Raw genomic sequence first — 25,976 nt, forward strand, 5'->3', positions numbered from 1 at the left:
GAATTTAAAACCAGTTTTGAGCAAAAAGTTCTTGGAACATGGTTTTATTGTATAGCATTAACGTGGTAAGATAAAAATCGCTAGGTTTGGCAAGTGCGGTTTTATTGTGACTAGACTTTATGTTATCTGAGTGATAGTGTCAGAGGGCAGCCCGCACACACCCCGTTGCTCAGGGAACCCTGCTAACCTCCGAGTGGCCCAGTGGTCTTTCCCGCTGAGCCCTGTTTCTTCTCTGCCACAGTTCTAAAAAATAACACTGTGAAAGTGGAGACAGAGGCCGAAGATGCTGCCCTGGACTGCTCGGTGAGCTCCAGGTCTTCCGAGAAGCACCCTCTGGACAGCGTCTTCACTGCCCTCCAGGATTCCAGCAAGCGAAAGCAGCCGGGCGGCGATGGCCAGCCTGACTCTGTCCCCAGCGTGAAGAGGCGGCGGCTGATTCCCGAGGTGAGGGCCCAGCCCCTTCCGCTGTTTGCTTGGGCTCTGACCCTCTGATTAGATGCTCTGTCTCTCTGCTTGTGGGCATCCAGGCAACTGCTGGGCCCTTGGGCATGAGAAGGCTTTCATTGTAGCTCTCCCATCTCTGGCTTAAATTTCTAGAAGGTGTCCTCTCTGACTAGAATTCTTATATATGTCTGGATTCATTACGGGGCTAGGGGAGTCTTCACAATGCAACCACTTTTGAGTTCTTTGTTTTGCTTTGCTCCACTCGAGAGCAAGGGCTGTTAAGAAAAGCCTACCGCATTTTATGTAGTACACGCTGTACACAGATTGCTGGAAAAGTTGAGGGCTGGGAGGTCTTTTCCTAAATCAAGCCCATCTTTTATATTAGGAGAACTTGCTCAGTGAATCTTTCTGTAAAGAGAATTCTTTTGTAACATACCTGTTTCCCCCCCCGCAACCTAGAAATTTTATGAATTTGCTTTATTTTTTTCGTCACCTGCTGGTTAGATTGAACTTGACTAAATTTTATTTTTTTTAAGATTTATTTATTTATTTGAGAGAGCATGAGCGGAGGGGCAGAGGGAGAGGGAGAGAGAGAAAGAATCCCAAGCGGACTCCACGCTGAGCACGGAGCCTGACGGAGGGCCCGATTTCATGACCCTGAGATCACAACCTGAGCTGAAACCAGGAGTTGGATGCTTAACTGACTGTACCACCCAGGCGCCCCTGAACTTGGCTAAACTCTTAAGAGAGAGAGACAACAGAACTGGACATGGTGGCCCTCTCTAGCAGCCTGCAGTCCAGGTGGGAGACAAGACATGTACACAGAATGGTTAAGACCAAGGAGAGAGCGGCAGCTTTAGGACATTGGGTCTAGCCTGGGATGCTTAACCTCCAAACCTTCCCATGGGCCAGCAGACTACACCTTAAATTGTTAGAAGGTTATTTTCCCAAGCTCTCCAACATAGACAGACAGACACACAAGCTCTTTAGGGGAGCCAGATAGGAATTCAACTTCTGCATGTCTGTCCAAAAGGGCCTACATTTTCAGAGCTTATTATCATTAGCCAGAATACCATGGAGCATCAGCCTGGGACTCTTTGGGTTGTTACTGGTTTTTTTTGTTTTTTGTTTTTAAGATTTTATTTATTTATTTGACAGAGAGAGACACAGTGAGAGAGGGAACACGAGCAGGGGGAGTGGCAGAGGGAGAAGCAGGCTTCCTGCCGAGCAGGGAGCCTGATGCGGAACTCGATCCCAGGACCCTGGGATCATGACCTGAGCCGAAGGCAGCCGCTTAATGACTGAGCCACCCAGGCGCCCTGTGTGGCCTTTTATATCTGGCTTCTTTCACTTAGCATAATGTTTTCAAGGTTCATCCATGCTATAGCATGGATGAGGTCTTCACACTCCTTTTTTATGGCCAAATAATATTCCATTGTAAACATACCACATTTTGTTTATCCATTCATCAGTTGATAGACATTTGGGTTGTTTCCACTTGTTGACCATCATGAGTAATATTCCAACAATACATTTTAAAAAATCGATAATGCCCACCTAGGAAAAAAGTTGAAATTTTTTATAACTATGTGAGCATTTTTTTTTAAAGATTTTATTTATTTATCTGACAGAGACAGTGAGAGAGGGAACACAAGCAGGGGGAGTGGGAGAGAGAGCAGCAGGCTTCCCGCTGAGCAGGGAGCCCGATGTGGGGCCCAATCCCAGGACCCTGAGATCATGACCTGAGCCGAAGGCAGCCGCTTAACCGACTGAGCCACCCTGGCGCCCGCATTTTTTTTTTTTTTTTTTTTTGAGAGAAAGAGGACACGAGCGGGGTGAGTGGCAAGAAGCAGACTCCCCGCTGAGCAAGGAGCCCGATGCGGGGCTCAATCCCAGGACCCCGAGATCATGACCTGAGCTGAAGGCAGACGCTTAACGACTGAGCCACCCAGGCACCCTATATGAGCATTTTAAATAAAGGGTTAATTACAGATATCCCGCCCCTGGCTCTGGGTGCTCTGGCTGCCCACCCTGGCCACTTGCTGCATGCCTTGTGATCCTGGGGAGAGTTTCATATGTGGCTAGCAGGCTCCAGTGCAGTGAGAAATGATTGCAGGCGAAATCTCAGCCTTCCTCACTGCTGAGTGAGATCCATGCTGGGCAAATACAAGCTCTAAAGGTGGTTAGTCGAAGAGCTTGTTTGAAAATCATGTAACCATTTTTTTCTTATGTTTTATTTTACACCATAATTTATTATCCTTTCCCCTAATGATTGCTAGATAGATGTTTTCCAGTAACATGTTTAGTGCTGCAGGGACCATCCATGTACATAAACCTAGTGCCCTCTGTGAGTGTTCCTGTGGGTTAGATACCTAAAGGTCACCCTACAAGCGTTGAGAAGCTTGAGAAGCACTGTCAAGTTCCTAACAGAACTCCTGAAAACGTTTTCTTCTGTGTGTCACATTACATTTCTGCCTTGGATCCGTTCTGTAGACTCTTTCAAGCGTGCAAGTAAAGCCAGAGTTCCAGAAATGGGACACAAAGTCCAGTGTATTGGTTCACTTTTGCTGTGGGACAAACCGTCCCGGATCTTAGCAGCTTAAAATGGCCACCATTATATTTGTTTGCCATTCTGTGGGTCAGCTAGTAGTTCCTGATGTGGCTGGGTGGTCTGGAATGGCCTCCCTCCTGTTTCTGGGGGCTCAGGTGCAGCTTCCCGTTCTGCGGGTTCTCACCCCCGGGAGGCTAGTCCAGGTCTATTCACGTAACACGGAAGCATTCTAAGAGCAAGAGAGGCCAAGCTCTGGGGCACAGACGCTTTTCACACCTCTGCTTGCATCACCTTGTTAGCTGGCGTCCCTCTGGTCAAAGCAGGTGACACGGGCCAGCCTGCTCGTGGGCTGGCTGTAAGAACAGGCTCACCCCTGATGGTAGGAGCAACAAACTCACATTGCAGAGAGGTTTTCACACAAGGATGGGGCAGCTCTTGTGGCGGTTTTTTATAAAGAGTTCACCACAGTAAGGAACAACAAGCCCATCAGGAAGGAACTCTGACCACGTCTGCCTGGGTTGTGGCCTTTGTGGACAGTCTGAGGTGGTCCCATTGTCTCCTTATGCAAATGGAGTCACTTTATCCTTTCATTCCATACAATTTTGTTGGAATGGCATCCCAGAGAAGGGAGTGTCTTCGCATTCTTTGAGGCAGAGAGGGAAGGAGAAGGTTCTTATGATTTGTGTTTTTGTTGAATCCTTCGGTATATGAAGCAAGTCAGAAAAAAACCTGGCCTTGGGCTGGAACTCCGTTGAGGTTCGCTGTAGAGGGATTTCCCTGAGCATCCCATGAACCATGTGTGAAGATTTTGGATGCCTCCCAGTTTGGTGAGGCAGCAAGCTTCACCTGGGACCTCAGGCATCATCCTGGAATTCTGACACATTTGGAGAATTCTGACACCAAAATGTATTTGAATTTTTTTTTTTTAAGATTTTATTTATTTATTTGACAGAGAGACACAACGAGAGTGGGAACACAAGCAGGGGGAGTGGGAGAGGGAGAAGCAGGCTTCCTGCCGAGCAGGGAGCCCCATGCGGGGCTTGACCCCAGGATTATGACCTGAGCCGAAGGCAGATGCTTAACGACTAAGCCACCCAGGCGCCCCTATTTGAATATTTCTAACATCACTTGTCCAACTTATATATTCTAACTGGGCAGGTATGTTTACTTTTCAATAGAGTGGAGACAGCAGGCAGTTCTAACCTGTTAGATTTTTAGACTGGAAAAGACAGGTTAAGTCCTGGATTTTGTTTTCGGTGTTCTTCTAGTTTTGTTTATTCTCCTTACTGTATATAAAATGAGGTTGATATCCATGCACCCCTCCCTGTTCTGTAAAAAGAATATATGGAAATATGAACCTTTTGAAATTCTTGCTCCTTATAGAAAGGTGTCATGTGAATTCAAGGCAGTATTTCCTTTTAAAAGTATCTGTTAAGTTGATGTGTCAGTAAATCAATAGCCTCAGTACCCTTGGGATTTTAGAACAATCCATCAGTTTTATGAAATTACAGTATATGTTGATTTTTCAAAATGGCACTAGTCCTAATTCACAGTGAATAGTCCTTTATCCTTCTCCCCCTGAATTTTCTCTGATCCTTCTTACAGATAAGGCGGCAGCGGTGGGGGTTGGGCGGGGGGGCAAATGCAGCTTTTTTGCCAGAGTGAGACAAGAGGATCCAGGAGGCCGAAACAAGTGATCATCCAAAAAAGTGGAAAGGAAGTTCATGAGCAGTGACTGAGTGCCTACTTGACACCATTCCTTATATAATCCAAATGACAAACCAGTGATGAGAGAATTAATAGCTCTACCAGACAGATGAGTCAATTCCGGCATGGAGTTGGAGCACCAGGATGCCAGTGGGCAGCCTTGTTCCTGGTGCAAAGTATCAGGAGTGGACTGGGATCACTCACTCCCTGCATGTGGGGAGGCGAGCCCCACCTTCTCTGATCCAGCCCAGAGGAATAGTAAATAGTTAACCTGGGAGTCAGATGGGGAGAGTTCACCCTGGGGCCTTTGGCCAATTATCTGACCTCCCAGACTCTCAAGATCCCCCGTGGTGATGAGAATTCTGCTCATCTCATTGGTTTCTTGTGTGTGAGGGAGCCCAGCACAGGGCCTGCCCTGTGTCAGCCCTTAGAACTGCCTTGCAACCCCCATCTCCAGTTCCCACCTCTTGTGGTCGGCATTCACGTGCCTCCCTCCACATTCATCACAACGAAAATGGCCTGGAATTGCCAAGGGAGACCATCTGGCACCCTTTAGGATACCCCAGGCTGAGTGCCCTTGATTCTGAACACCATCCAAGTCAGAACATAGACCACCTTGCATCTTCTCCCCCAAGCCCAAGGAATGGGGAGGAGGTTGAAGGGTTGGGGGGTAGGATTCGAGCGGTAGCCCTGATGTCAAAGGTACGTCATATTCCAACTCTTCTCAGTGCTGATGACTTGTTCATAGTGACCTTTAGTACAATATTTAGAAGACACATAAAACCTCCCTCAAAAAGCCTAACAAAAGGCTGTATAAAGACTTATTTGGCACCTCCACTGGAAAAGGCTTCATAGCCAAATACAGCAGATGTGGGAGGTGAGTAGCCAACATTTTTATTGGTAATCATCTTTTTGTTCACGGAAGTGGGGGCAATATTCAAGAGCTGTATGCCAGGCAGGAGTTAGCTTTGTTCTCCTGGGGTTTTTCGTGTCTTTGTTTGTTTTTAATTCTAAAGTGTCACCGTGTTTTGTTTTTCCAATTGGAGAATGGAAATGTCATCTCACTCAGTGCAAACATGGTGAATACCTCCTCGGTGTCAGTGGCTCTGGTACCAGCTGGAGAGTCACAATAATTTCCGTGACAACCATAGCACAATAGGTCCTGTGCCATTCCCATTTTAACGAGGCTCAGAGAAGTTAGTGCTCCCGAGCCTGCTCAATTTGAGACTGTGCAGTTAAACACCGTGCTGGTGGTCCTGAGGGCTGCAGGGGGCGTTTGTAAGAGGTGGAGAGAAGTCTTCGAAGCTGTCCTGCCCTGACAGTTCTCCATCTCTTCTGGCTTCTCTCTTCTCCACTGTAATGGCTTTATTACCCAGATTCTTACTTCTCCAGGCATCACCACAATTTCTTCATCCATTAACAGTGTAAGGATGACCCAAAGGGTGAAAGCCATGAGGTCAGAGACTGTCTAGCTCCTTCCCTGGGTCCCCAGAGCCTTGCACAGAGCCTGCCAGATGTGAGGCATTCCGTACAGTTTGTTCATGGGCTCTGTTTGGTAGAGAGCCCTTCCAGACCTTATTGCTAACGGTTATCTGGTCATTTGATGATGGTGATGATGGAGAGAAACATTCTGTTGAGAATGAAGAAGGTAAGCACCGTGTCTGCCTTGATTACTGATGAGGGAGCAGGAGGCAGAGGCATGCCAGCCCCCCCGGAGCCGACTCACAGGGTCTGCCCTTGATGCCACATTAATTCTCCACCGTCTACTCTCTGGAAGGCGTGCTGCTTTCTTGGTGTTCCAGTTTGCTGCCTCTCTGGGCACCATTTAGCTACTCATCATTTGTCGAACTGCATTCAGTGACTGCTGGGATTTGGAGTCGCGAGGAGGATGTTTAATGCTTGAAGCATTCCCCATGGTGACCCAGTCCGTGGGATGTAGCTGGGCACGGACCTGTGGAATCTCCTCTAAGTGGTCTCCTTACCCTGACTGGTAGCCCCACAGCAACCTCTTTGTGTCCACATTCCCCAGCGAGAGAGGCGGGCATTCCCTCTTGAGTCTGAGGATGCTAGCCGGAGAAGGAAATGCCTGGCCGAACCCAGGAAGGAGGCTGGCAGCGCTGGCCTGAGCTTCTGCGGCAGCGTTCCCATGTGGCTGGAAGATGAGCCTCGGAGAACTGGCAGTAGTGTCAGCCAGACACCCAGTGCCAAGGAGCACAGATTTAAAGATTTCATGATACTCCTAGACAGCTGAGCAGAGATTTTATCAGCAGCAGCAAATGCAACCAGCCGGTTGTCACCTTGCCAGAGTTGGTGCAGTTAATTGGGGCGCCAAGTTGACAGGACACCAGTGTGGGGCTATCTAAGAACCTGCTCTTTGGTGCACGTGTTGTGTTGTTTGTTGAATTGTGTATCTAAGACCTCTGGGAGTGAGGAATGTTGCCCTCTACTGGGACGCTAACTTAATTTTTTATTCCAGCAAGTTAGCCAAAAATGTTTCTATTTGGTGGCAGTGTTTCTAACATGCTTAGTAGAAATTGAAATATTTTTATTAATGATCCTGAACAGTGAGAGTTGTAGAGGGGATTTCCAATTCTCATATACCTTGGCCTTCTGCCTGCTGTAGGAACGTGGGGGAGTGCAATGACTTCTCTTTGTTACTGGTATTCAGACAATTCACCCAGAACATGTTCCCTGGACTTATTCTCTATACTGGGTATTAATTAGGGCAGACCTCTCTCTAGAACGCAGTACTTTTTGCTGCATTGCATGTGAGTTTCTGGTTACCTCTGCACAGAATCTTATTTTATGATGTGGAATCACTTGTAAAGCAAAGACCCTTGTTCTAAAAAGACTCCTAATGTATTTATGATCTTTTTTTTAATGCTTGCCATTAGAAACTCAAATTCTTCTATATTGGTAAAACCTCATGGTAATCTCATGATCCACAGGACTTGCAAAATTATTTTGGTGTAATTGAACTTAATGGTGAATGAGTTGCTAAAATTTAATTTACAGCCTACAGGAATTAGCAAATAAGGCACTTTGAATTTATTAGGGCAGTGCTTTTCTTTTTTTCTTTTTAAAAAGATTTTATTTATTTATTTGACAGAGTGAGAGAGAGCAAGCATGAGTTGGGGGAGGGCAGAGGGAGGGGGAGAAGCAGACTCCCCGCTGAGCAGGGAGCCCGAGCAGGGAGCCCGATATGGGGCTCGATCCCAGGATACTGGGATCATGACCAGAGCCAAAAGCAGAAGCTTAACCGACTGAACCACCCAGGCGCCCCTAGGGCAGTGCTTTTCAGCAGTGACCCACAGTTATAAATCCACCTGATGGTGAACTACAGCTCACATATATGGATTTGCATGCAGACAAAGAGAAACAAAACAAAACTTTCCCAAATTTACTTACCACATGCAGTGCACCCTGATATTTTATATTCTCTCGTTTTCCCTCCTCCCTGCCTTTTTTCCTTCTTCTGCCTTTCCTTCTTTCTTTCTTCTTATGCTGCTTAGGACCCACCAAATCAACTTCATTTACTAATGGGTCACGATCCATAGCTCCAAACATACCATGTTGGGGTAAAGATTTTCATCTCCATCCCTTCCTTTCTCTAAGTTTCTGATGTGTGTGTGTGTGTTGTCCTCCCTGCCTCCCTCCCTTCATAATCCTCTGCTTTCTGCCAGATAGCAGAACAAAAGAACTGTAAAGATCTTAAAACCCCACCTTCGGCTCAGTTGTCCAGTACTCCTCCCCTGCCCCCAGCCTTCAGGGCAAACAGACCTCTAAGAAGTGCCTTCTATGAGTGACTTACCCTGATGCATTGCAGGGAAGTCCTCCTCTTGTTTACTGGCTGAGAGTAATCTTTACAACTAGTTTAATAAAAGGCCCCCTTGTATTACCTCTGCTCTGGCTTGGAAATAGCATTGCTTAATAATTATATTCTAACAGTGAATATTTATTAAGCACTTACTATGATTCAGACAGGGCTCAGTGCTTTCTGCACATTATCTCATTAAGTCTTCATAACTACCCTGTGAGACCTACCATTATTTATCCGTGAGTTTCTAGAAGCCCAGGCATGAAAAATCATTTGATTTTGGCCAAGGTCACAGAAGACAGCCTGAGCTGAGATCTTATCCACGCTTTTATACCTCTCTACAGACATGTTATTCATAAAGCTAGTGGCCTTTCCGAACGGCTCCTTTTTCTGAAGCATAGATTTGAGAATGGCAGAACACCTTGCCCTGCTTTAACCATCCATGCGTCTGGCTGACACACATTCATTGAGCAATTCTGTGTCCCAGGCACTGTGCAAGGTACTGGGTGGGGGTAGACTCAGGAATGACCTGCTCCTATCATGGGAACAGTCATACAGTGTGATGAGGATGCGACAAGGCTCCAGGCAGCTGGGTGAGGAGACCCCAGGAGAGAGAGGGTCAGGTGGCAGGCCATTCGTGGTAGGCTTCTCCCACGCCAGCGGGGCCCTGGTCCTCTGTCCTTGAGAAGCATGGGGTGCGTAGGAGGAGGGCCAGGTGCCTCTGAATCGTCATCAGCTTATACAAACAAACCCTGAAGAAAGTATTGGCCAGCTCCATGGGATCATTAAAACACTTCTAAGAATTCCTCTATCTTCAGGTTCTTACAGAATAAAGTAGCTTTTCTTTAGCGTGGTTGTTATCAACAGGGAGGCAGGAGAAAAATTAACCTCTCTCTATGTGAGTCAGATTATTCCATTATCTAAAAGAGAGGGTCCAGGAAGTAATTCATTAATTTAAAATATGAAATGAAGTATAACATGTGGGTGGTTGAGAAAGATCAAAGTCTTATATGTTTATGTGGCCTCATGCTCTGTTTTCACCTAGACGTACATATTACTCACCTGCCATTAAAAATCTAGCTTCTTGAGCTTGTCTTTTCTCCCTACCCTTTTTAGGCTACAAGAGAAAACACGTCGTACTGTTTTGTGCTGGCATTAGTTATCTGAAGACTTACAAGTGACATTGAACCTGCCTTCAGACATTGAACTGAGAGCAGACACAGTCTTCCAGGCATTGGCCACTGAGAGAGGACCCATAGCACCTGGGAGCTTGTTAGAAAGGCAGGCCCAGGGGCACCAGGCTGGCTCAGTCAGAAGAGCCTGCAACTCTTGATCTCAGGGTCATGAGTTTGAACCCCACATTGGTTGTTGAGATTACTAAAAAAATAAAAAATAAACTTAAAAAAAGAAAGAAAAGAAATGCAGGTGCAGGGACCAGAATCTGCATTCTAACAAGATCCCAGGTGATTCATATGTATATTAGAGTTTCAGAAGTACTGTCCTTGGCCACCTTACACCAACCATATTTTCCCCAGGTGTGGAAGCATCCAAAGGATGCACTTTGTTCTTACCAATTCTGCAGTTGCCCAGGGCACACACCTGTCAGTAAAAGCAAATACTTTGTGCTTCAGCCCTGTGTGTTCATTCCCCTGACACCCACCAGTGCTCACCAGTTAGCTCTTCTGCTTAATTAAACCCTCAAAAATATATTCCAATAAGTTCTTGGGTCAAGTTTAACATTTGTCAAAACCAGCTTTATGAAGTTGGGACTGAAATACAATGAATGGCACAGTATTTAAAGTGTACCATTTCATAAATTCTGACATCCGTGTATATCAGTGAGGCCATCACCACGATCAAGATAATAAACATGGGGCGCCTGGGTGGCTCAGTCGATAAGCGCCTGCCTTCGGCTCAGGTCATGATCCCAGGGTCCTGGGATGGAGCCCCGCATCAGGCTCCCTGCTTGGCCTGAAGCCTGCTTCTCCTTTTCCTACTCCCCCTGCTTGTGTTCCCTCTCTCGCTGTCTCTCTGTCAAATAAATAAATAAATAAAATCTTTAAAAAAAAGATAATAAACATGAGTCACCAAGTACCATAAAGTTTCCATGTGCCCCTTTGTGTCCTTCCTCCACCACCAGGTAACCCCACTATTGATAAGTTTGTATTTTCTAGAATTTTATATGAATGGAGTCCTACAGTATGGCCTCTTTTTTGTTTGTCTGGCTTCTTTTAGCATAATTATTTTTAGACTCCTCATGAGTACTGTGTGTATCAGTTCTATTGCTGAGTAGTATTCCATTATATGCATATAAGACAGTTTGTATACTTGCTGATAACATTTTGGGTTGTTTCCACCTTTGGCTAAAGTTGGGGGCTACCATGAGCATTTGTGTATAAGTCTTTGTATGATCATGTTCTTTCAATTTGCTTGGTAAGTAAATATCTAAGAATGGAATACCAGGATTATATGGTCTGTGTATATTTGGCTTTTTAAGAAACTACCAGCTGTGGGATGCCTGGGTGGCTCAGTCGGGTTAAGCATCTGCCTTCGGCTCAGGTCATGATCCCAGGGTCCTGGGATCGAGTCCTGCATCAGACTCCTTGCTCAGCAGGGGGCCTGCTTCTCCCTTTGCTGCTCTTCCTGCTTGTGCTCTCTCTCACTATGTCAAATAAATAAATAAAATCTTAAAAAAAAAAAAAAGAAACTAGCAGCTGTTTTCCAAAGTAGTTACACCATTTTATATCCCCACCAGCAGTGTGTGAGAGTGTCGATGGCCTTCACATCTTCAACACTGGGTTTTGTCTTTTTGTTTGTACCCATTCTGGTAGGGATGATGAGGTATCTCTCAGTGGGCTTTAATTTGCAGGTTACTAATAAGCATCTTATATATATATAATTTATTTATTTTGACAGAGAGGGGGAGAGAGAGCGAGCGAGCACAAGCAGGGGGAGCAGCTGGCAGAGGGAGGAGAAGCAGACTTCCCGCTGAGCAGGGAGCCCGATGTGGGACTCGATCCCAGGATCCTGGGATCATGACCTGAGCTGAAGGCGGACGCTTAACCGACTAAGCCACCCCGGTGCCCCTATCTATTTTTTTCTCATGGATTATGCTTGTGGTGTCATATCTAAGAAATATTTGCCTAAACCAAGGTCATAAGGGATTTCTCTTATGTTTTCTTCTAGAAGTGTTAGAATTTTAAGTTAGGTTTTATATTTATGTGCACAATCCATTGAGTTAATTTCTTTATATGGTACACATAGGATGGAAATTTTTGTTGTTTGGTTTTGCACATGTATATCCAGTTTTTCCAGCATCATTTGTGGAAAAGATGATCTTTTCTCCATTGAATTGCCTTTGAGGCTGTGTTGAAAATCACTTGTCCATATGTACATAAATAAGCCTCTTGAAATGCTCAGGGCCTGGCAACAGGGGAAACCACTGGTGAAAGCAACGAGAACTCTGGGTTCTCAGATGGCCAAGGTTGATTGCTATCTGATGGTGGAGCTGGGACTCAAGCTTCGGGGTCTTTAAAGGGGATCTTGAGCTTGCCGTGGGAGTCCAGCAGAGCAGACTTGCAGAGTGTGTGTGCCATCCTTGGGTGAGCTGAGGAGATAGTCCCTGAAATGAGTTTGGTAGAGTTCAATTCCCTCCCTGTCCTTTGTTGGGCAAGGCTGAGAGTGCATGGCAAGTACCCTTGTAGATGCAAAGGAGAGGCATGAATAACATTACATCCAGTGGCTGCCTTCAGACACTGGGGCGTAATTGTCTCCTGCAGCTCTTTGAGAAACCTGGGGCCCCCCATACCTCATGCAGTCTACAGTTGCATGGGCTCTGGGATGTTCTGGGCCAGCCCTTTTCCAGTCTGAGATAAGAAGTCACTCCGGGCAGTGGTAGGGGTGCAGCAGACCCCTGTTCTTCTGTGCTCACCACTGTGCGCCTCAGGAGCTGCCTGGTCTCCTCGAGGCTGCAGACTGGCAGACACACTGCTGTCTTCCGGAGCTGCTGTGGGCAGGACTCCCGATCCCCGTCTGAGATCAGCCAGAGGCCCAGGTCAGTGAGGTGCCGTGCCCGGGGCAGGGCCACTGCAGGGGCTTCTCCCACTGTGTGGTCTCTCTCGCGTCCCCAGCCGGGTGGTTGTCCTGCAGGAAGGGGGAGCCTTCTCGAAGGTCGGGCCGAGCCTCGCTCGGGGAGGAGGAAGAGGGAGCTGTTGTGGCGCCGGCATGTAGGTTTGGGTCAGCTGTCCGTTCATGGTGGGGCAGAGTGACTCCGGGGAGAGGGAAGCGGCTCCTCACACACCTCCGAGGTGGACCGTGGCACCACCGTGTGATTCAGGCCCATGTGTAGTGTAGTGAATCCGAGGAGCCTAACACACTGTTTATTTTCCAGGCCCTCCTAGCAGGCATGCGGAACCGGGAGAACAGCTCGCCCTGCCAGGGCAATGGGGAGCAGGCCAGCAGGGGCAAGAGCCTGGGCTCGGCGTGGCCCGGCGAGGAGGAGCCCTGCAACGACGTGAGCACGCCGTCCTACAAGAAGCCTCTGTATGGCATCTCGCACAAGATCATGGAGAAGAAGAACCCTCCCGCCGGCGACGTGCTCAGCACGTACGAGCTCTTCGACAAGGCCAACTCCAGCAACAGCCCATCGCCGCTGCGGCTCCTGAACGAGCCACAGAAGCGGGACTGCGGCAATGCCGCAGCGGCCACCGATGCTGACCCCAACATCTACTTTCTGATCCAGAAGATGTTCTACATGCTCAACACGCTCTCTTCCAACATGTCGCAGCTGCACAGCAAGGTGGACCTGCTCTCCCTGGAGGTGAGCCGCATCAAGAAGCAGGTGAGCCCCACCGAGATGGTGGCCAAGTTCCAGCCACCCCCCGAGTACCAGCTCACGGCGGCAGAGCTCAAGCAGATCGTGGACCAGAGCCTGTCGGGCGGCGACCTGGCCTGCCGCCTGCTGGTGCAGCTCTTCCCCGAGCTCTTCAGCGACGTGGACTTCTCGCGCGGCTGCAGTGCGTGCGGCTTCGCGGCCAAGCGGAAGCTGGAGTCGCTGCACCTGCAGCTCATCCGCAACTATGTGGAGGTCTACTACCCCTCAGTGAAGGACACGGCCGTGTGGCAGGCCGAGTGTCTGCCCCAGCTGAATGACTTCTTCAGCCGCTTCTGGGCCCAGCGGGAGATGGAGGACAGCCAGCCCGGCGGCCAGGTGGCCGGCTTCTTCGAGGCCGAGCAGGTAGACGCCAGCCACTTCCTGGACAGCAAGGACCAGGAGGAGGCCCTGTCCCTGGACCGGAGCAGCACCATCGCCTCAGACCACGTGGTGGACACGCAGGACCTCACTGAGTTCCTGGACGAAGCGTCGTCCCCCGGCGAGTTCGCCGTCTTCCTCCTGCACCGGCTCTTCCCCGAGCTCTTCGACCACCGGAAGCTGGGCGAGCAGTACAGCTGCTACGGGGATGGCGGGAAGCAGGGGCTGGACCCGCAGCGGCTGCAGATCATCCGCAACTACACAGAGATCTACTTCCCCGACATGCAGGAGGAGGAGGCCTGGCTGCAGCAGTGCGCCCAGCGCCTCAACGACGAGCTCGAGGGCCTGGCGCTGGACGGCGGCAGCGAGGGCGAGGCCGCGCGCGACGACTGCTACGACTCCTCCAGCCTGCCCGACGACGTCTCCGTGGTCAAGGTGGAAGACAGCTTCGAGGGCGAGCGGCCGGGCCGGCGCTCCAAGAAGATCTGGCTGGTGCCCATCGACTTCGACAAGCTGGAGATCCCGCAGCCTGACTTCGAGGTGCCGGGCGCCGACTGCCTGCTGAGCAAGGAGCAGCTGCGCAGCATCTACGAGAGCAGCCTGTCCATCGGCAACTTCGCCTCGCGCCTGCTGGTGCACCTCTTCCCCGAGCTCTTCACGCCCGAGAACCTGCGCAAGCAGTACAACTGCAGCGGCTCCCTGGGCAAGAAGCAGCTGGACCCGTCCCGCATCAGGCTCATCCGCCACTACGTGCAGCTGCTCTACCCGCGCGCCAAGAACGACCGCGTCTGGACGCTGGAGTTTGTGGGCAAGCTGGACGAGCGCTGCCGGCGCCGGGACACGGAGCAGCGGCGCTCCTACCAGCAGCAGCGCAAGGTCCACGTGCCGGGCCCCGAGTGCCGGGACCTGACGAGCTATGCAGTGAACCCCGAGAGGTTCCGAGAGGAATTCGAGGGGCCCCCGCTGCCCCCCGAAAGAAGCAGCAAGGACTTCTGCAAGATCCCCCTGGACGAGCTGGTGGTTCCCTCGCCCGACTTCCCGGTGCCTTCGCCGTACCTGCTGTCGGACAAGGAGGTGCGCGAGATCGTGCAGCAGAGCCTCTCGGTGGGCAACTTCGCTGCCCGGCTCCTGGTCAGGCTCTTCCCAGAACTCTTCACCGCCGAGAACCTCCGGCTGCAGTACAACCACTCGGGCGCCTGCAACAAGAAGCAGCTGGACCCCACGCGGCTGAGGCTCATCCGGCATTACGTGGAGGCCGTGTACCCGGTGGAGAAGATGGAGGAGGTGTGGCACTACGAGTGTATCCCGAGCATCGACGAGCGGTGCCGCCGCCCCAACAGGAAAAAATGCGACATCCTGAAGAAGGCCAAGAAGGTGGAGAAGTGATGGGCGCGCCGGGGACAGCGTTCTGGTGGAGCGCGCCAGCGGGATCCACAGACACGCACCTTATGTCGGTGAGGAGTGGCTCACTGCATTTGCACACGTCGACACCACCCAGCCACAGGAGAGAAGCCTTGCGTTTGGTCTCTCCCACTCACGACTTTCAGTCCCGTGTCCAAGGGGTGCAGCCAGAGTCCGGGAGAGCGCAGCCGTGAGAGCAGAGAGGCCTCAGGAGTAGGGCATTCTGTCCTTAGCTGTGTCCTCTCCCCGCCCCCCCCCCCGCAATTTCAGATGCATATTCAGCAGCTCTCTTGTTCCTCTTCCCACATTTTACATCTTCCATTTTTATCCATTTGTTTTTAATTAAAAAGAAACCCTTTTTTTTTAAAAGAAAATCATTGGGCTCTTTGGGGGCCATTTTACTTAGAAAAACTATCTTTTAAATATTTGAGATGAAGTACTGTAAGATGACTTCAGTTGCTGGGATTTTTTTCTTTTTTAAGATGGTTTCAGATTTATGAAATTTTTAGAAATGCCATGTTCTTGCATGATGGCTAATAATAGCTTCAGGTGACATAGAGACCAGTTTTACTTACCTTGTCTTTTACATCTGACTTTGGAAGAGTCAAGATGCCCCTTGGATGGCAGCAGAGGGGATGGAGTAGTGGGACCTCCTTCCCACATGGTTGCATCCTCCCGTCCGCTGTGGTGCCGAGGAAGGGGCCTACCCACGACCTGGCCTATTCGTAGTTGCCATGTCAGTAGAATGCTGTGCTCACTCTCTGTAGACGAGAACACTGGATGATGATGATGATGATGATGATGATATGAATGTAGATAGACGTGGAAACACGTATACAATGTCATTTTGAGCTGTGTCCTTCCACTGCCCCCGTCCCTCTCTACACAAGGATGCTGTTTGGAGGGGCAGACACATTTCCTTGGAAAATAGTGTGTGTGAATATTTGGCTTCTTGTTTGATTTAAGGATGGGCCCCTCTGAGCTCACCAAAGCTGTTTACTTTCCATGTGTGTATTTGTGCAAAAACCCCAGTTCTGGGAGCTGTCTGATGGCTTCACCACACCTCAGTGTGAGCCCCTCCCGTCAGTAGCACATCCTTGTTCCTCAGGGCAAGCCCAGGCCTCGGGCCCTCTTGGGGATACCTGGCATTGGAAGGTCACAGGTCATTCATTGCGGCTCCCCCGTCCCTTCCCAGAGTCCACTCAGCTGTCCCCTCAGACCCCCTTGAAGCTTTGTTGCCCTACATCTGGCCAGTCCTTGGCCTCGGAGTAAGACATCTCTTCTTCCCTCACTGGTTGGGAAGGTCAAACTGCTCCAGGCCAGTGGCATACTCTCCAGGACATCCAGTCAGGAAATTCCCCAGCAGGTAAAGTCCTGAAAAACAATACTTTTACCTACCTGACTTTGGGGTCGAAAGCCCTAAGAGGGAAAGGAAATGGTATAACCCAAACTGAGTATATCATACCAGAAACTTGGAAAATGAACTGAATCACACAGGGTGGTCCTAAAACCCTTGTGGAATGTTGCAGAGTTAATAACCTGGTGGCTTAATGTTTGCTACCTTAAAATGCAGAAATAATAGAAACAATCTGTGAATTTTCTTTATACAACTGATAAAAAGACTGCAGTTCTGGTGGCTATATGACATAATTTTGCCTGCACCCCAGAGGGCTTTTTATTTTTTTCTTTTTAATGACAGGATTTTGAGCAATGTAAAGTTGCCAATCTAACTTTAGTAAATTTGCTTTTACATGTCATTTACAGATTATTTCTGTTGAAGCTGCAGACCTAAATTATTGAAATTTAGAATTGCACAGGGACTTAATGACTCTCTCACATACACCCACAGCCACCCACGTGTGCACACACATTTCTTACTGAAAAACTTCAGTGGGATGAAGGGGACCTACATGAATAATGAGCTCAACCTCTTTGTGCCTAGGAAAGAAGGGACTAGAGCAGCCAGGAAACTCACTTTCTCCCCCTCACGTGGGCCTTTCTCTACGCCTTAGTCTCTCCAGCACACAAGCGCATGCGCACGCCCTACCCAAAGATGGCAGCGGCACTATCGCCCGCCAGCCCTGTGGGTTGGAGAGCGCCATGGAATTTGTTCTGGGCTCTAGCATGTGTCCAAGAGGATTCCAAGCCATGTGAAAGTTGCCCTGCTTTCTAGAGGGTGGACTACGACCCTACAACTTCAGAAGCACAATCATTTATTAATAATAAGTCCTGTCTCCCCCACGTTAGAGAAATCAACAAGTTCTAGGGATGAAATGTGTTTCTTCACGACCTAGAGCATGTTCAGTTCTTGGAAACTGCATTTTGGTGGTTTTCTTAATACCTTTCCTGTGTAGGGCCTCGCCCCCCCCACCCCCCGCCTGGCCCCAAATCTTAAGAGTCCCTTTTAGTGACGAGAGGTGGACACGCTCTGGGAGTTGGTGACTGTCCCTCCGGACCGTCTCATCAGGAAAACCCTGCAGGTCCTGCGTCTGTCTGTATGGCGTCCTCAGCTCTCCAGCCATACAGGTGGGCTCCAGGGCAGTTTTTTACATGAAGCAATAGAAGTACAAAATCCTTTTTTCAAAACTTAGTATTTTCCATCAAATGTGTTGGTAAACCCCTTCCCCCTCCCCATCCAGATTCTTTGGTTTTTACTTGTTTGGTTTTGGGTTCTTTTTTTTCCCCTGTATCTGGAGGACTAAAGAATTAGCACAGACACATTCTGATGTTAAGGAAAATAGGAAGTCACAATAGGTGGTAGTGCCCCTCGTTTTCTCTTGTTAGTAAGTTTTAAAAGAATGTATGAAGGTAGTCATGAATGTACTAAGTGTTCTAAACCTGCTTCAGTTCACTTTGGCTGTGTCTACATGACAACAAATGTTTGACAGGGAATAAAGTTGTGTCTAGTGTCATGGGCGATAGTGTGCCCCTCCCCCTTCGGTGTTGGCCCCAAATCTTCCTTTCTTTTTAAGTTTGGGTGGAGGGGTTACCACATCAGCAGCAATCATCAACCAACCAATGGGATCTACTTAGTGGTGAAAGGATTCGCTGTTTAAATGGTAAGAGTCACTGGCCTGACCACACTGCAGCATGGCCATTTGGGTTCCTACAGAGATGGCCTCGGTTTCTACCTTCCCCCCCAAATGTTTGCTTCTTGTCCGATTGCAGTGGGGTCTTAAGACCCCTAATTGGAGGTCATTGAGATCTCTCACCCTGCCTGGCTGTGTGGATAGGAGTATGAAGTAGAGGTGGGGGCCAACGGGCTGTTAATGCCATTTGGAAATACTTGCCTCGTGTAGATCCAGCCTTAACGTTTTTCTGACATCCTAGTGAAAGCAGACCCTGCACAAAGTGGATATCAGAGTTAATACTGTGAGGAGACAAAATAACGAGAATAGTTTTACCAAAGATAATGAAATATTGCATAATGTCTGCATTTTACCATTGATTTGAGTGCATTCTTAGAAAACTGAATGTAACAAAAACCCAGGACATTTTTGGAAATTGTATGCTCTCTAGCAAACTTTGTGTGAATTTTTATACAAGCACTGTTTTATGAGTTATATAAAATGTTATAAAAATAGAAAAAAAATATGGTCTTTGTAACCTCTTGTTTTCTTAGGGCCCAGGTCTCTCAGAACCTGTGTTGGTCTACTTGTCTCCATGTGGCCTCCTCAGCCCCTCCCACGGTAGACAGGAACGGGGGGGGGGGGGGCGGGGGGTGTGAAGGTGTCTCCTGTCTCAGCCTCTCGGGCTTCCACGCCCGGGGTGTCCAGGGCACAGCTCACAGGATTTCACTTGGCTACAGCTGAATGACCGAGAAGTCACCAAATAAACCCTAGCCCTCTTCCACACAAACCACTTCCTGGCCACATGGCGGGAGGTGCATTTGCCTTTTCATACCTTTCCTGGTCAGGCGCCAGCCCGGCCCTGCTACCAAGCCAACAGAGCCTCATTTCACTCTTTTTTTTTTTTTTTTTTTCCCCTCACTTCGGATCAAATGTTCCTCCAAGTTCCTCCAAGCTAACATATTATTAAGTGATGATAAAAGGATACGTGTTTTTTCTTACCTCTTTGGCTAAGCATAAATTCTTTCATATTCATAGTAAAAATATTATCTCAAGCTGTCGGAGGAACATTGTTTTTGGCCAAGGGTCACAAAGATAAAAACTTGTGGCTTGGGATTGGAACACTTTCCCCAGTGACCCTTTGCTTCGTTGTGATTCCTGACACTTCTGTGTGTAAGCCTTGTCAGCAGGTTAGGGCTGGTCAGGGGCTGGAGTAACAAGTTTAAGCAAGACTTGAAGACGAAATTCTTTAATTCTGGCTATAGGTATGTTTGTTTCCTACCCCAAAAGAAAAGTCACAAAATTTCAATATATGGGAGCTTACTTACAAAATCCAGTTCTCGGAGGTAAGAACTACACACTAAATTATCACGATCACGGGAATGGTGAAGTGCAATGAACTCTGAGGGAACTTCTAAATAAATGTACCCCCCCCCCCGCCACGGCCACTAGTGGGGAAGGAATGAACACTCATTGCCTACTCGCTGTAATGTCACCTCACATCCACTGAGTACACAGCATGTGCTGGCCACGCTGCTGAGAACTCAACCAGTGAGGTAAGTTCCATAATTACGCCTATTAAGAAAGGTATGGTATGGCCCTGAGTGGTGTATATACTATCTCATTTAATTCTCATAAAAACTTAAGTGTCGGGCGCCTGGGTGGCTCAGTCGGTTAAGCGACTGCCTTCGGCTCAGGTCATGATCCTGGAGTCCCGGGATCGAGTCCCGCATCGGGCTCCCTGTTCAGCAGGGAGTCTGCTTCTCCCTCTGACCCTCCCCCCTCTCATGTGCTTTCTATTTCTCTCAAATAAATAAATAAAATCTTTAAAAAAAAAAAAAAAAAAACTTAAGTGTCTTGGGAACTATTATTATTTGTTTAGTGGTGAGGAAGCAGAGAGAAGTATGTTTCTTGCCCAAGTTTGTACAACTGGCAAATCGTGGCGTCAGGGTTTAAACCTGTTTATTTCTGCAACACCACACCATCTCGGGTGGTGAACATCCTCTGAGCCACAACACACAAAGATACAGATCCGAAAACAAGTGCAAGTCACTGGTGTCCCTTTATCACCCACATCCTCTAAGCCCCAATTCGTCTGATCTTAGATATGGGTGTGCTGGTATTTAGAATTGCTGTGTGTGAAATCACTGGCGATTGTGGATAGCCATGTCCTGGGAATAGTGAGCAAATTTGGGAAGAGTTTGTGAAAGTAACTGCCATGGATGGGATTCCCTAGGGGCGGAGGCTGAGACATTCCCGAGAGAATGGTTGTGGGCTTGTCCTCGGGAGAAGGGGTAGGAGGGACACAGCAGCGGCCAGGGAAGGCCAGGATCTAGGGCGCGGGTCTCCTGCAGTCCAGTTTCATCCCCATACTGGAAAGCCCTAGAATATAGATTGTTTGGCAGAATCAGTCCCAGGTGAGGCAGAGGGGCGGGTTGATCCTTGTCAGAGGCCTTCCCCAGGGAAAAGGGAAGCTCTCCTGGCAAGATGGCCAAGGGCTGAGCTCCAGAAGGGCTGCTGTGAGCAGTTAGCTGGCGCTCAGCAGCGAGGGAATGGATCCTCTGGGAAAGGGGATCTGGGTAAGCCTCCATCAGCATCTGCTAGGATCAGAACCACCAGAGGGCATGTTAGCCAGACCAGTGGGCCCTAGCCCCAGAGTCGGCTTCAGTAGGTCTGGATGGGGCGTAAGAATTTGCATTTCTAGTAAGTTCCCAGGTGATGCTGGTCCTGCTGGTCCTTGGCCACACTCTGAGAACCACTGCAGGCTGTGCTTCCGCCTAGGGAAGATCCCTGGTGACAGACGCCTTCTCTTCAGTTGCTTGAAAGCAGAGCTGGCTGATAAACTTTTAGCCTCACCTTTTGTATCTCTGTCTCAGAGTCAAGATGTAAGGGTCTCCCCTACAATCCGAAAGAAAATTCTATGCTTTGCATGGGGAAGGAAGTATCTAATAGTAACCCCTCTGAGGGGGGCTCTAGACATGGGTATTACCCAGTCCAGACCTCTTAAACAGAAATTGCCCATTGTAGACACTTGCTGTTCTACCCTGACTGCGGTTTTGGGGGCTTCACTTACCTGTCTTGGGGAAGGTCTCACCAGCTTTAAGAATACCGTCCCAGGGCGCCTGGGTGGCTCAGTTGGTTAAGCGACTGCCTTCGGCTCGGGTCATGATCCTGGAGTCCCGGGATCGAGTCCCGCATCGGGCTCCCTGCTCGGCGAGGAGCCTGCTTCTCCCTCTGACCCTCTCCCCTCTCATGTACTCTCTCTCTCTTTCTCGCTCTCTCAAATGAATAAATCTTAAAAAAAAAAAAAAAAAAAAAAAGAATACCGTCCCAGGAGGGGCGCCTGGGTGGTTTAGTGGGTTAAGCGTTCGACTCTTTGATTTTGGCTCAGGTCATGATCCCAAGGTCGTGAGATCGAGCCCCGCGCCAGGCTCCGTGCTGGGCGTGGAGTCTGCTTAAGGTTCTTTCTCTCCCCCTCTCCCTCTGTCCGCCCCTCACCCCCACACACACTCTCTCTCTGAAAAAATAAAGTCTCAGGATAGAAGGCCCATTGGGTACAGTTGACATCTTTACAGAATCAAGAATTGCATCGTGAGTGATCCATGTCCTCAAGACCTGTCATAATCATACTTTGACCAGCCTGCTTCTGATCTGCCTGGTCTGTTAACCAATAATGAACAAAGAAACCCTTAAGCCCACAAGCAGGTCTTTGAGAGGAACAGGAAAGCGGCAGTCTCAGAAAGCTGCCTCCAATTTCAGAGCCTTCAGAGAAATTCCAAGGGACAGATTAGGGAGCAAGCAGCTACCAAAGGCAGAAGCAGCAGGTCGTGAGGCCTTTGCTGTGCAGGAAAAGAGAATTTATGAAGACTGCCTGGTAAAAGTAGCTGTATCTCCTTACACCTGTATTAGAGGGCCAAAGTGAGAAGCTGGCTCACGCTGGGGCTGGCTGAGGCTATGGCCACAGGCGCTTTCCGGCGCAGCCCCGCTCAGCCATCCCGGTGATGAAGCAGCGCTGTTCCTTGTGCGGTGACGGGAGCTCGGTGGAGCTGGGCGCATGCGCAGGCCAAATAGGGTAGACACACTTCGGTATAACGCAGCAGGGAGAAGCAAGGGATTAGAGGTGCCGTGGATCCAGGGATGGATCTTAACAACCATCGGGTGAAAAGAGTAAGATACAAAATGAAACCTATAGTAATGCCATTCAAGAAATTTAAAATAGGTGCGCAGAATAGCAGAACACATTTTAGAAGAATGCATACAAACAAAAAGAACCATTTTAAACGCATTAGCATGGTTAGCTCAAGGATAGGAGGACGATGCAGAAATACAGAACAAGAGAGGAGAGAGAAATGTGAAAGAATAACTTCAGGGTGGGTACTGGTGCTCAGGAATTTGCCGGTGGAAAACTTATGGGTGCGTATCCTCAATCCCACCCAAGGATGTGCTGGTAAAGGTTTAAGAAATGACTCTCCACGGGAAAAATACTGATTTTTGGTGATTGCAATTTCCAAGGTGAAAATATTACCATGAGTGATTTCAAGCTTCCTACATGACGTTCTGAAAGCAGTTTGGGAGATGCACTCCCCCTGCTCTCAGTCAGCTCCACGGAGTTTCTAATTTCCTACACTACTCTCTGGAGATTGTCAGTACGCTGACTGATAATCTGACAGTACCTTTTTGAAAGCCAAAACATATGTGACCAAGATAAGGCAGAACTTTAGTAGTGTGTCATTTTACTTGCCGGATATACACTGCACCTCTTAGAAGGTTCATGGAACATACACCACCACCCCAACCGAAATCTTTATTTTTAGCTTCTTAGAAAATGCTAGTTATGTTTCTGTCTCCCCCAGTCATCATTGACCAAATAAACTATGACTTAAGAAATATCCCCTGAATGTCTACTTTTCTCTACAAAATGTTAAAAAAATATAAAACGCTTGCCTAGCCATCGATATAATTTTCCAAGAAAGATAGTAAATGCTATTTGGCAGAGAAATGCAATTAGCATCGTTATTTCCTAGAGGAGAGCTATTTCTTTGAAAGAATTAACCATCATTACTGGTAAAAGGTCTAGATCAGCCTCTACCCAAAAGTCGTAACTTAAAAAAAGAAATCTTGTCATCCCAATAGAGCAGGATGTCTCAACCCCATCCCTACTGGCATTTGGGGTCCGGTAACTTTGTTGTGGGGCCTCCTATACACTGTAGGAGGTTTAGAGGCATCACTGGTCCGTATCCACTCAATGCCCCTAACCCCCGCTTCAAGTTGTGACAACCAAGTTGTCTCTAGACTTTGCCAAATGTGAAATCACCCCCGGTTGAGAACCACTGCGTTAGAAACATACACATCTTTAATCTTTTCCAGTTTTAATTTTCACTGAGGAGGTCTCGCCGCAGTGGCATTATAAAGCAACTGTTATTTGGGTCAAGTAATGAGTGAGTTGCAAGAGTTCTGTAAATCTTTTATGAATTGCTTTTGTTTCTACTATTTCATAACTATGTTCCAAGTCCCTGGCACTGTAGCCAACTATGAGATCAGTTTTTGCCACGTGCTGTCACCAAACCAACATTCTCCAGATGTTTTTTTCTTAGCTTGATTTTTTTAAAAACAGGTCTGGTGGGCGCCTGGGTGGCTCAGATGGTTAAGCGTCTGCCTTCGGCTCAGGTCATGATCCCAGGGTCCTGGGATCGAGTCCTGCATCGGGCTCCCTGCTCCTTGGGAGCCTGCTTCTCCCTCTGCCTCTCTCTCGCTCTCTCTGTCTCTCTCATGAATAAATAAATAAAATCTTTAAAAAAATAAAATAAAAACAGGTCTGGTGTGAGCCACCAAACACTGCAAAGCAGCTAGGTGAGGTACTGATTGCCAACAGAGCTTCAAAAAGCCTTTCAAGTGGCTTTTCCTGCTTCCTAGCTAGCAACAACTCCTCTTACCTCATACAACACATTTTGATTTTCTCTTTCCTTTGAACACATGACAAGGTAAGGCAATTAGTATCCTGGTCCCCATTTGCCCAATGAGGAAGCTGAAGCTCAGAGAGAGTGGGGTCAAACTAACCAAGGTAACCCAACTTACTAATGGCAAGACTGAGCATAAAAATAAGGACCCCTGACACATCCCAAGGTCATGCTGCCACTCACCACACAAGGCTTCTTAGGCTTTCTATAACTTTCCAAAGAGAAGTCAAGAGAAGACCAGAGGGAGGAAGAGAGAGGGAGAGCAAGACAGAGCCAGAGGTAAAGGAAATGAGAAAAAGTAGACATTAGTCTCCTAAATTATAATTCGTAACTAACTCCTACTGAAATTAAACACATTGTTTTTACTGATAACTCAGTGGTAAAATAGAAACATTCCCTCTGTTGTTCTGCACATTATGTAGTATTTCTTCCTGAGAGCTTAAGCTTTCAAATAAAAATCGATTTTTTAGAGTCTTCTGAAATCCACGGTGTTAAAAGGCTTCCAGACTCATGGGCCCAGACATCCCCCTGCTTTGGGCCACAGAAGTCTCCCTTCACTGTCAGTTAACCTGAATTCTCAAGAATTCCTGGAGGGCAAATAGAAGGACCCAGACACAGCCAGTCATTTTTCCATGACACCATCTAATAGGTCTCTATTTGAGCTGACCCTTCTGTGCTAGGAAACTGTTCCTGGAGTCTACAAACGAGTTTATTTCTCCAGATGTCCTTTTCTTAGATGATGTATATTATGTATGTGTCCTTTTTGAGAGCGAGCGAGTGAGCGAGAGAGCACGAACGGGAGGTGGGGGGGGGAGGAGCAGACGAAGAGTTCGGAGAAGCAGGCTTCCCGTAGAGCAGGGAGCCCGATGCAGGGCTTGATCTCAGGACCCTGGGATCACGACCTGAGCCACTCAGGTGCCCCTGTATGTGTCAGTCCCTTCTAATACTATATATTTTTTTAAGGCTTTGTCCTTTTTGTAACACTTTCTTGAGAATTAGAATAATTGGTCTCTGCCTCTTTATTCTTTTCATTGATAAACTCTGTGTTTCCCCTAAAACCTACTACTAAAATCTACTTTCACCTGAAAATTAAACTCTCAGCTTATTACCCTAAGCTGCGGCAGAGGTCATCACATTTTTTTCTGTAGAAGGTCAGACAGTAAATATTTTAGGTTTTGTGGGCTACCTAAGGCCTCTGTCATATATTCCTTCCTTCTTTTAACAATGCTTTAAAAATGTAAAAACCATTCTTGAACGCCATACGAAAGGCCTCTGGCCGCCTCAGTTTATCAACTCCTCCCCTAAACCATTCATTTTAATGGGCCCTAACTAACCCATTTGGAATGAGATGGAGCAACTTCACTTACCCATACTTCAGAAGACAAACTGAAGGGAACTAAAGCTCACAAATCGGTAATTCAGAAGGGCTGGTGGAGAAAGGGGTCTCCCAATGGATATGAAGGGTGACCTTGACTTTACTTGGTTTTGCCATGAGAAACCTGAACCCAGAGAAGCTGGTTAACAGGGATAAAATTGAAATGAAAGCACAAACAACAAGGCCAGTGTATTTTACACAGACTCCCGAGGTAGTTAATGTGGGAAACAGCAGGCTCGGCATTAAAACCCTCTCTGGGCTTGGTTCATTCAGCACACATCTCATTCATGCTCACAGGCCAAAATGAGGTGAAAACGAACACAAATCAAGCCCTGGAGAGGAATCCAGGCCTCGGGCAGTGTCTCCAAGTTATGGACCCCAATTTCCGTAAAACAGCTCAGCAGG

At 48.1% G+C, this 25,976-nt stretch overlaps 1 protein-coding gene across 1 annotated transcript in view; it reads left to right on the plus strand.

Annotated features, from left to right (window-relative positions):
* BEND3 (BEN domain containing 3) overlaps positions 1–18,752 on the plus strand; it is a 34,556-nt gene extending 15,804 nt beyond the window's left edge. Inside the window, exons 3-4 of the mRNA XM_027602446.2 lie at positions 242–444; positions 12,910–18,752. Of these exons, the coding sequence (XP_027458247.1) occupies positions 242–444; positions 12,910–15,156 (2,450 nt within the window). The 3' untranslated portion in view covers positions 15,157–18,752. The remainder of the gene's footprint in view (positions 1–241; positions 445–12,909) is intronic.
* Positions 18,753–25,976: the final 7,224 nt, after the last annotated feature.

This window comes from Zalophus californianus, chromosome 7, assembly GCF_009762305.2.
Source record: "Zalophus californianus isolate mZalCal1 chromosome 7, mZalCal1.pri.v2, whole genome shotgun sequence".
NCBI lineage: Eukaryota > Metazoa > Chordata > Mammalia > Carnivora > Otariidae > Zalophus > Zalophus californianus.